Here is a 12191-nt window from a genome sequence, read left to right on the forward strand (position 1 = left end):
CTTCCTTCCTCCCACATCCCTTTCCTTCCTTACTCCCTCCCACGCCCCCTTCCTTCCTTCCTTCCTTCCTCCCTCCCACACCCCTTTCCTTCCTTCCTTCCTCCATTCCTACCTCCCGCTCTCCCTCCCTCCCACACCCACTTCCTTCCTTCCTCCCATGCCTCCTTTCTTCCTTCCTTCCTTCCTGCATTCCTTCATTCCTCCCTCCCTCCCTCCCATGCCTCCTTTCTTCCTTCCTTCCTTCCTGCATTCCTTCATTCCTCCCTCCCTCCCTCCCATGCCTCCTTCCTTCCTTTTATTTCTTCATTTGTATTCATATGTCCAACCACTCCTTTCTTCTTTCTTCCACATCTTTCATTCCTTCCTTCTCTTTCCATTCATTAAGTGGACACATGTGGCGTAGCACTGACAGTACCTGAGTGTCTTGCGGACCATATCCTCATCAGTGATGCCGTAGTAGGTCAGGGTCTCATTCCAGACTGGGTTGAGTGTGTTGTGCAGGGTCTTGGTTCTGAGTTTATTGGCCTGGAAGACAAACAAGAAGACGCCGATTAAAAAGAGCTGAACATCATTCATGAGTGAAAAACACTGAGCTCCTCCTACAGCTCAGGAGAGCTCATCCCTCAGGTGTCATTTTCATTGAAGAACTGACAGAATTATATAAACATCCTTGAAAACGTACAAAGCCTCTCTGCCAGGGTGAAAATTTGTCAACACGTTGACGTCTGGTGGCACGCATGCAAACACGAGCTCGGTGCTGCTGCATACTGAATGCTGTCAGGAATGAAATATCAACAGCAGACTGCATTTACATGAAGTGACAGGCATAATCAAAGCATGGCAGGAAGTGGGTAAAAAACACTGAGAACAATGTGATGAATGCTCTGAACTTAAAAGATAGTCACCATGGTTGTTCTGGCTCAGTGTGATTCTGTTTCTGTCAACACTACATTTTTGAGAAAACAATTTTCCAGTCAGTGACCTTTCACTGGGATTAAATCTTTATACTTGAAAAACAGTCTGAAAGAAAAAGAAATTGCACCACCTAACCAACTAATACCATACACAACTTTAAATTAATATTTTCATAACTGATGCCTGCTGTCAGTGTATGGTACTGAAGTCAGGAGGTGACCAGCTAAGATTAGCTCAGTACAAAGACACTAACGGTGGTAGAAAACATACACTGTATATAAAAGATGGATCCAGGCACAGTGACAGCTCCTAGTACTGTTTTGAATCCTGCACTTAAACATATTTGCCATATTTTTTCAAACCAGATATCACAATTGACTCACTCCACACCCACATGACATGACAGGGCTTGTCAGTCCCAAAGAACCCACACTGCAAACAGCACATACTGCTTTATTGTCCTTTTTGACTGCAATGGTGAGCATAATCGACAAAATATGTTTTAACTGACATCTGAAACCTCAAACACAGGTTCACAAGTTCATAAACACAGGGCAAGTCAAAGACGTTTAATTTACATTTTCAGTTTACAGATTTAAACTCATGAAAGAGAAGCCCCTCAGGTGCTTGGACCGGTTCTTCTATAGCGCCTTTTTTGACATTCAAAGAGCTTTGCACAGCTTGCTTCATTCACACAGGCACTTTTTTATATCTATATATAACATTAACACTGCATCAGAGAGCAACTTGACGTTAGTATTTTGCCCGAGGATATTTGGCATGCAGACTGGAGCAGACAGGGATCAAACCACCAACCTTCCAATTAGCAGATGACCTGCTCTACCACCTGAGCTACAGCCACCCCATCAAAGATTCTTTGCTGCAAGGTGAAACTGATAAAGCATTAACACATATTATGCTACGTCTTTTAGTGAGGTGGCCTGAGTGCTTCCTTTGTTGCGAAGCTTTCCACACGTGTTTAACCTGTAAGCCTCGCCTGAGTGGGCCAGTGGCAACAAAATTAGCGTTCACCAGCAGAAGGGTTCCAGCATATTCATCTTGAATCATACTTGTTATTAATGTCTGCCTCTCTTTATCCTTCAGTCTTCCTTCTCTCACCCCAACCAGTCACAGCAGATGGCCCCGCCCCTCCCTGAGCCTGGTTCTGCCGGAGGTTTCTTCCTGTTAAAAGGGAGTTTTTCCTTCCCACTGTCACCAAAGTGCTTGCTCATAGGGGGTCATATGATTGCTGGTTTTTTCTCTGTATGTATTATTGTAGGGTCTACCTTACAATATAAAGCACCTTGAGGCAACTGCTGTTGTAATTTGGCGCTGTATGAATAAAACTGAATTCAATTGAGCTGATCTTGGCTGCAGTGTCCCCCAATGGCTCTCTTCAATACTTTGGGCTCTAAGCTGATCTTGTTTTTTGTACACTTGGATAAAAGAATTGTGTCTGGATAAGTGTAGCTCGGTGCAAAGGTCAGGTCAGGTTCTTGGTAGTTATTCTTGCCTTTGGAGCCTCGTCTACTTCCAGATTTCTGAAATCTAAAAACTTTGAGTGGCTGCACCCAGTGTGCATTAGTTCTGACCATCTTAAAAACTTTATAGCACCGGCTTTACATACAGGTCTCGACGAGCAAAACTTTCAAAGTTATTTTTAAAGCTTTGAATAAAAGCATTTTCTGCTCTTTCACAGAGTCTGACAAGTAGCTTCAGCTGAAGACATTAAAGCCCTTGTTGGACAGGGCTGCATACTGCAAATTAGAAATCTAAAAAAGACATGCACAAATCTCCAACCAGTTTCACTGTAGCAAATGTACACGGCAGACTGTGTTAAAGAAGAGCGCATTAGGTACAGAATATATTTTTAAGTTTGATGAATAGATCTGACTGTTTTCTTTAAAACTTTTCATCCTGAGTTTGACAAAAGCACATTTTCTGGCACACAACTTGACCCTTTTAGTTTTCTTTCACTGCTCTCATAGCAATATCTTTGGCTCCAATTCAGTGAAAAAGCCTTAAAAATATATTGCACTCTACCTGGTTAATGCCAAGCGGCAGACAGACGCGGTCAGACATTTCCCTCAGGAGGAGGTGAGGAACAAAACAGAGCTAAAATAAGCACGAACAGACATAATAACTGACACAATGTCTGCTGCTAAAGGTGACAAATGTAAATGGCTGATTAAAAGATGTAAATCTGTGATCAAACTACTTCAAGTACAAATCAGCTGTTGCTCCTTCCACTGGGTGTATGAGACACGAGTCCAAACGTCAGACAGTGGCTTGTTTAGTAAGATCTGCATCGCTGTTTATTGGAGCAGCCATCAGACGTACACTTCCACTGATACATTTTGTCACCGCATCGATTGCAAGTTAGCAAGGTGATGAAAATCGCTGTGACAAGTGACGCGGCGTTATCAGTGGAATATTGTTTGGGGAAATCCTGGGAGCACGCTGCTGACATGATGAGGATGGAGACACTGTGCCATGTGTGAGGACATGTGAGTTTGTTGAATTTAATCAATTAGCTGCTGTGATTATTTGCAAGTCTGATGGCAGGGTTCCACATAACAAGGCTCTCGCTGATTGTTTCTCCCTCAATCAGCGGTTGTTTCCCCCGAGGAAGTTGAATAGGCACACACACACACACACACACACACACACACACACACACACACACACACACACACACACACACACACACATATATACACACAGTGACTGTTCAAAATTATTTTTTTAAGGCTGATAGGAACATGTTTTATAAAAAATAGTTTTAATAAACTAGTTTAATTTAATTTGAAAGCTTTCATAGTTTTCATTAATTATTCATGTATTTCCTCCCTTCTTTCTGTTGCTCCAGATTTTTGATCTTATTGAATAAAATGTCTCTGAAGCATCAGAGTAGTGCACTGGATGCCGAACAAATGAATGGAATCAGACGGAACATGGGAACGTGGCTACTGATGGTTAAAAATATACTGCGTAATTCAAAAGTCTTCAAATCAAATTCAGCAAAGGTTATTTGTTCTGTCCTCATAATTTTCCACTACTGTTGCACGGCAACAAAAATGCTAACTGATTACCAGTACAGCACACAGACTGTATATCAAAGATGGGCGTAGTCACTGTGACATCACCTTTCACTATCTTGGTCTTTTGAATTTGGACATGATGACAAAATGCTGAATGTGAGTGAGAACAGACCGCACTCATAGGGTAACACGCTGTCATGGTCCGGGTTAGTGCGGGAACGCCCCACATGCCGGTGATTCCACCTCGGGGCGGAGCCGCCGCGCCTCCTTGTCATCACCTCACCTGCGAGTAATCAGGTTGCGGGCTTTTTATGACCAGCGTTCTTAAGCACTCCCCGTCAGAACATCTACTAAATCACTATCTCCTGGACGTCAGTGCTTTCTACTGTCACAGCTGTTGTTTATCCGCTGGTCAGCTCGCAGCTTCTGTGCCTACCCCCCCGCACGGCCTCGGAAATTAACAGACCTTCTTCCTGGATTCACCTGTTCTTGCACCTGGACCACTACCCCCCCCCCATCCACGCTTCGTTTTTGCCTGCATCCAATGACTATAAGATTTCTTTTCCCTGCCTTCATCTCATGGTTCCTGCTCCGGATGTTACCCGGTGTCGGGTTCCCCCCTCCGGTCCGCAACAGCCCCAAGACTCCCTCACGGACCCCACTCCCCTGGTAACCCAGTGATAACTCAGCATCCCACTTTTAGTTTGGATAGTTCAGTCTGTCAGTTTCTGGCGTCTCTCTGTGTGCGACTTTAAAGCACCTGAATTCTGCCCGTAGGTTAACAGCATGTTTCTGTTCTTAGTATCTTCGTGAAAGAAGTAATTCATGTTCATAGTATTGCGGCTGAGTGCCCGCTCACAGTATTTATCCCTTCAAGGAGTTAAGTTGTTTTTGTTTCAGCGAGGCAACGTTAATTCCGCCTCCCGTAACGTTTAATAACGTCTGTCTTGCTTTTCTTAGTTCATAGTAGATGTGTTTAGATGTGTTCAGCATCCTTGTGCATTTAGTCTTGCTCTTTGAATTCTGTAATAAAGTTAACTTTGCTCACAGTTCCTGCGTACCTGAGTGGTGTCCGCATCTGAGTCCATTTCCTTGTGTTCGGCCGCTTGGCCGTGACACACGCTTGTTAATCACATATTCAGCTTTATCCTACGTTCTGACTAGAATAAATATTTTCATGTTAAATGGCTCCAAGAGACCTCTCATCTTGTGAAAATCTACAATTCTCCTTCTTAGATTTTCTGAGTTTCTTGGAGTTTCCCATTGTTCCGATTAAATCCAATGAGTGCTGTCAAATAAATGCTCTTTATGCTGCAAAGAGAACTTATCAGTTGCAGTCTATCATGAATACTAATGAGATGTTAACAGGCCTTGGCCTTGTCAAGTTGAATGGCATTATTAGAACCTTCAGCACCACTCATTAAATAACTGAAGTGAGTATATGTATATATTGGAGCCCATATGTACATTTAGCAGTGGATTAGAGAAACTCCAATGTAATTTTCATGCTCATGTGTGCAAACTTCTTACCACAGCTGTATATAAAGACTCTACATGCAACCGCAACCCAGGGACACACAGAGGTGTTTACCAGCACAGTATTTGTATATAAGGTGTGCAGATACTGTGCATACCTTACAATGGTAAATTTCAAAACGATTTTCCAGTATAAGAGCAGAAAACGTATATAAACTATACATAAATATGGGAATGGGTGATAACAGCTCCTCATGCATTATGTGAAGGTCAAGGTGTTGTTGTTTTTGGTGGGGCACCTTGACTTTTCTACAAGTTCGTCATGGGAGTTACTAAGTGGATTGTTGGCAGGATGTGAAGAGCAGAGGAAGTGGTCAGCTGAATTTCAATGCAGTCATATACACTGACTTGTGAGCAGGCATGTTGTTAAATCACAGTGAAGCAGCTAGATCTGAGGGTGTGATTTAATTAAAGGTTGACTGGTTCAGATCCCTGAAATAAAGAAATAAAACCTGGAGTTAGAGTGCTGCTGCTGGCTTTATCCACAGCGATGAAAGAAAGCAGTGAATTAAATAGATAATGAGTCCATTTGCAGAGGAGCTGGAGCTTTCTATTCCACACGTGTGATCAGCGTGCATTAATGGGGAAATAATTCACCGCCACCACCTGCTCACAGATGGAGGGCGGTGCTACAAATCAGCAACTGGTGTCACAAACATTTCCAAAGCAGAGGCTAAAAAGGCTTTGCTCCATAGCCAATTATTCCAGCGTTTTTGCATGGATGTATAGATTGATAAGCTATACTGTAACTAGGTTTTGTTTAAAAAGCCTGCACACCTGAATGAGGCAGAGAAGTAACAAGGCAAACGCAGAGGCCTGTCGAGCTGCAGATGTGCGCTGCAGTTTTATCACAGTTCAGTAATCGGCGCCCAAAAATTGCTCGTTTAAAACTCTGACATCTGTTATTTTTCTATAAAACTATTCAAGCTGAGAAAAATCTCACTGACATCGTCTTATTTATACCGTTTTAAGCCCAGCAGTGAATATGGAAATACTCAGTGGAACCAAACTAAACACAATAATGGCATAATGATGCACATTTTCTACACCATTAAACTTAAAGAGGAATTCCACTTATTTAGAAAAGGATGGTCTAAAATCCAAGACGAAGAGACAGAAGTGGCTTTGCTTCCTTTTGTTCCTTTTTTGGGACAAGGTCTTAAAACATGACGCTGCACTTACCTACAGATCTGATTCTATTGAAAGTAAAATGTAATTGTTAAAGGGGCATAGTTATGCTGGGGGTGTTATGGTGGGAGGGCTGATATTTTTGATTTTATTTTTTCTCGCTGTAAAAATAACTAAAGGACTTTGCAGTCCTGTGAAAAACTAAGAGCATCCTTCCTGCTTCTTTAGGAATGAAGAGGGTAAGTAGCAGCCATGTGCTGCTAGTCAAGTGCACTTGATTGACTGATTGTCAGCACCTCTTTAAATGCTGCAGTTTGGGCAGTTTGCTGATCTGGGGCAATCAGGTATGTGCCAACACATTGCCACAATCTTCCCAGGACTGAACGTCCCAGCATACTTATCCCAATGTCAGACTGTGCAATGCTCGGAGAAGCTGCAAAAAACCCCAAGAGCTACAGCACATCCCAAACTCTACAGAGCTTAGTTAGCATGATGCTAAACTTTACAACAACTAGAAAAAGACTGAAGAAACACAGTTTGTCTGGAAGGGTTTCAAGGAGAAAGCTTCTCTCTAAAAAGAACATGGCAGCAAGATTTATTCAATAATGTCCTTTGGACAGATGAGATCAATGTGGAGATGCTTGGACATAATGCACCATGACAAAGCTCCTTTTTTTGGAGAAAACCAAGCACAGCATATATCAACACAGCTAATTTTAATTATCAGCACAGAGATGATGATTTAAACCTGTTTTGCAGTCACATGACCTGTGCACCTTGCAGTCACTGAGTCGAATGTGAACTCCTTTATATACCAAAGTACTCTAGGGTCAGATGTCAGGCTAGCTATCCTCTACAACTTACATAAAATCATGCTATGGGGAAATAATCCTAAGCACAGCAGCCGATCTACAAAAACATGGCTGAAAAAGAAGAATCAAGATGCTGCAAAAGCCGAGTCAAAGTAAAAAAGCGACTGATCAGGGACTTTAAGAGAGCTGTGAATAAATGATTGCCCGCAAACTTCACAGAACCGAAGCAAATTGAATCATGGGATTTAGTTATTTTTTCACAGGACTGCATAAAATTCTAGAAACATTTTTCCATGAGTCTAAACCAAAACTATAATCTTTTCTTAACCCTAACTGAGCACCTCCCCTCATCTGAACCTAAGCAGGTTTTAGAGTTGACCATTCACAACAAGTGAATGTGAACCTGTAACGCAAATAAAAATAGAATGAATTGGGTGAAGCAAACATTACAGTTATCTGTTGCTGGCCAATATTGCCATGCCCAGTGCATGTAATGTGAAATCCATTATAAGAACACATTGGGTCTTTATACCAAATTTACAAGTATATACTGTAGCTAGCTACAATAAATTTGTGCTAGATCGAAAGCTTATTTTTTCCCCCCTTTCTTCACTTTCTACATAACGAGTGAAGAAAATCCGGGGTAAACGGTGATGGACAGATGGTTCATGCACCTGCACCTGCCAGATATTTATATTTTTATTTTAAATTTCTGTACAACGTTTTAACAGTTTCCAAGGATGGTTTTCTGTAACAAACCATCTGAGACATCAGGTTGGAATCTGTTCCTACGAGGAAATTAAAATGCCAGGGAGGTTATGTTTTTGGTAGCCTTTTGTGCATGTGTGCGCGTGTGCGTGTGTGTGTGTGTGTGTCATTCTGTCTGTAAACACAATACAGTAGCTCAAAAACGCAGACATTCATTCAAAACACGAAATGTTTTCAATAAATTATGATAAAACTTTGCAGGGGTGTGAAATCGGGTCATGTAAACAATCCATTAAAATTTGGCTTATATCCACCAAGGTCTTCAAGGTCAGCAAATAATTATTTGCTGAAATCAACAAAAAGCCTTTGTCATGATATAGAAAGTACTGTATAGAGATTTAAAACCTCTGACCAATTATTGAATAACTGAAAAACAAAATGAATATATATGAAATACAAATCTTTCTCTTTAAAGGTTTGCAGTGTGCTTGTTGTTTTTATTGCTCTAACTCTTCCACATCATCATCATCAGCATAATTAAAATAATCCAGTCATCAAATTGGTGAAGCAGTAAATTTTGAATATAATTTCATAATTTTATTATTATTATTATTATCTTATCAGCCACACTATATGCAACACTACTTAATTTTTTACACTGTGGGCTGTCAAAACGTCAGTTTACACCATTCAGTCCGTCTCTGGACTTGACAGTTTAATTTGGAATAATTACGGCATTTTATTGTGTCTGATTACGGTCATAATAATCTCCGTGAGTCTCATCGGAGGTGATCTGTCTTTATAACAGAGCATGAAACTTCACTTCTGATTAGAGCGCAAGCAGACTTGACCTCTTTGTGTGGGTCCTAATGAGGTTCTTAGAATGAGCCTAATGACTATTTTGAGAACGATTGCAGCGAATCTTTGAGGAGGGAGAAGGTGACGGCATCTTGTTTTACTGGCACAAAAATACAGAGGGATCTGTGAGGCTGCCTGATGCGACAGGAGACAAATCCATGAGGCAGCATGCCCTCATGGAGAGTTTTTGACGTTGCAGTCAAATAATCCATGACATATTTATATAAATGTATGCCACTAACATGAAAGGAGTTGGATAGTTGGCATTAGCGCTGATGCCCTCGGCAGAACATATAAACAATAGAAAACCCCTTACATAAACTCCAAGTGGAAAATGATACAAGACAGTATGACACTATGAGAGCAGAACCTTTGTCAGACCCTAAAGATATTTGCCTAGTCTTCAGAAAGCACATTTAAAAGCTAAAAACTCCATTAATTCACAGAAAATGTAGCACACCGCTTCATCAGCAGGGCCAGAGTTGATAGACAGTAGGAGCAGCAGATGGCATGCAGAGTGATCCAAAGCCAGTGTTTTCAGTGTTTTACATAACAAGAAGTAACCATCTTGACCTCTGTCAGCATCTGAAGAAATAGCCAGTGAGAAGTAGAAACAATTTGGCAGGCAGGGCAAAAAAAAAGTCCAGTCTCCCCAGAAATAGCCCTCTGATTGGATGATTCTTACAGTGCCAATATTCAGTACTTGAGCAGGAAGTAGTGAACCCTTAATGTAGCGGGTCTAAAAGTAAAGAAGTGAAGGCTGAAGTGGTGCACAAGTGGGTAGTGTGTTACGAAATAAAATTCCATTTTATTTCAACTCATGTTAACTTTGCAGTCTCCAGTTTGAATAAATGTAACAGAGCAGAAACAGCCCGGTTTCACAGAAATACATGAAATAAACATAACCTCCTAACACTGCAATACATGGAGGTGGCATAAATTTGTTCAAAGTATGTGGCGGCAAGGCAAAAGCAATAAAAATTAGATTTGAAGTTATTCAAACCAATTCCCAGTTACAGTTTCTGAATCAGCAGCACAAAGATAGACAAACTCTGCTTTAAAAGGAGGAACAACTCAAGGACATTTGAGTATCTGATTTTTTTTAAGTACTTTAAGAAGTTCGATAAGAGTAGCATGCCAGATGTTTACTTTGATTACACAAACTTGTAGGGGTAGGCAATGGATAATCGCTATTATAATTAACTGGGCACGAATAACTTAAGCTTATTATAATAGTCCACAGTTTATTTCTAACTAACTAAGCAGCTCATTATCTTTCTCTTTTATACTTTCTTTAAAGATATGAAGCATTTTGGTGTCAACTTGAAAGGTCAGAGCTTCAATGTTGTGCTGAGGTAGAATATTGGCCAGTAGTTTGACGGTCTGGGCCCTTCAGGAGATCCATGGAGTTCAGGACTGTCCGACCTTCCTCTCCATGTAACCCTTTCCACTGGGATCTGTCAGGGCTCTGTGTGCGGGCAGGCAGGGATGAGGACCCAAATGCAGGACTCGTGGAGACATAATGGCAAACTCAAAAACCTCAGCGTTATTGCTGGCATGAAACAGAAACCAAACCGTGAAAGCTCTAACTGGAACACACAGGCAAATCTGAGGGTACGACGCAACACTAACACAGAGAAACACGGGGCTTAAATACACTGAGGCGTAATCAGGGAATGGGGAACGGGAGGGAGACACAGCTGGGAGAGATTAGGGCTAACGAGACAGGGGGAAGCAAAACAGAATACACTCACATGAGACATGGACCTTCACAATAAAACAGGAAACAAGAAACGAAGACGCAGACTTGACACAGGACCAAAGCTATACTAAACATGAGGGTACAAGAACAAAACCCTTACCTGAAACATAGACTAAGAATAATAATAATCAAAGCACAACAAGAGATTAACAATATAATCCATAATACAAAATCAAACCAAAACATAAGAAACTCAAAATGCTGGGTCAAAACGACCCAGAACTGTGACAGGATCACTTGTTTAGTAGCATTCCAACAGCCCTGTATTCTCATCCCTTGTCCACTTATACCTGCTTGTCTCAGTCGCCCACTTCTCATCAGTGTGTTCTGGTTCCTCAACACCTGCTGCTGACATTGTTAATCTAGGCAATGTCTGAGCCGGTCTGGCTTCAGTTTTGTATATCTCGCACATATCTGAGGTAGGCTTGGGCTGCATGGGGGTTCTAACCTGGGGTGCACAGTAGGAAGCAATATTTTTACCCTGTAAAGCCTGAACCATTGCAGAGTTGCCAGAAACTTCAAAGCACTTTTTAAAGTTGAGTGTTTGTTGAATCTTTAAAATTTTTTTTGCTGTGAAGCGCTTTGTGATGTTTATTTTGAAAGGTAAAGAAATTCAGTTTTATTTACTTACTTTACCTGCTACATCCACCATTTTTCATAGGTTATTTTTTAAAAATACACTGTAATTTATCCATGTTTTTCAGGGAAAATAAGTTATTATACTAAGAAATACAGATGTTTTCTCCTGTCAGTGAGAGAGAGTAGATTGGTATTAGCAGCTGGTTTCATCCAAAGTTTAAAAATGTCTCTAGTCAACATTAAATTATATTATTTATTTATTGTTGTACAATACTTTGTATTTTGGCCAGTGGATTATCCTTGAGTGTGCAGCAGGTTACCTGATATAATTGGTCATTTGCTTTATCCTTGTACCACTGAGTCAAATTGGCTTATTTTATTATAATTATAATGATCCAAGACCTCGTTAAGAACGACCTACAATATAAAAATTCAGTATTTTTACATTTCTGGCTGAGACCTTCTACCTGTACTTAACGATGGCAATATATATATATTTTTAATGCAGCCACTTGGAATACTGAAAGTGATTACTCATAACTGACGTTAGTATATGTTGTTTTCTTCTGGAGGAGCAATTTTAAACCACAGTTTGTGTACATGATATTTCTAAACAACTCTTGTTTATCTCTGCAGAAGGAAGAGCACACAAGTGGCTGCTGAGACCAAACAGAAGCATTTCTGTGAAAAACACACTGAATTTGCTTCAAAGCTTCAAATCACTTGAATCGACTCCAGGGTGCGATGAATATACACGGCAATCTGGTCACTAGTTGTTGAGAGATCTTTCTCTGGATGAAATCTGCTGGATGGATATGATCACAGATGACATCCACAGTTGGCACAGTTCTT

The 12191-nt window shown here is 40.9% G+C and overlaps 1 protein-coding gene across 1 annotated transcript in view; it reads right to left on the reverse strand.

Annotated features, from left to right (window-relative positions):
• Positions 1-12191, reverse strand: part of LOC116328474 (double C2-like domain-containing protein beta) — a gene marked incomplete at its 5' end in the record, with an annotated part of 86595 nt that overhangs the window by 37657 nt on the left and 36747 nt on the right. The window contains one exon of the mRNA XM_031750277.2: positions 416-525. Within this exon, the coding sequence (XP_031606137.2) occupies positions 416-525 (110 nt within the window). The remainder of the gene's footprint in view (positions 1-415; positions 526-12191) is intronic.

Source organism: Oreochromis aureus, linkage group 10 (assembly GCF_013358895.1).
Source record: "Oreochromis aureus strain Israel breed Guangdong linkage group 10, ZZ_aureus, whole genome shotgun sequence".
Taxonomy (NCBI): Eukaryota; Metazoa; Chordata; class Actinopteri; order Cichliformes; family Cichlidae; genus Oreochromis; species Oreochromis aureus.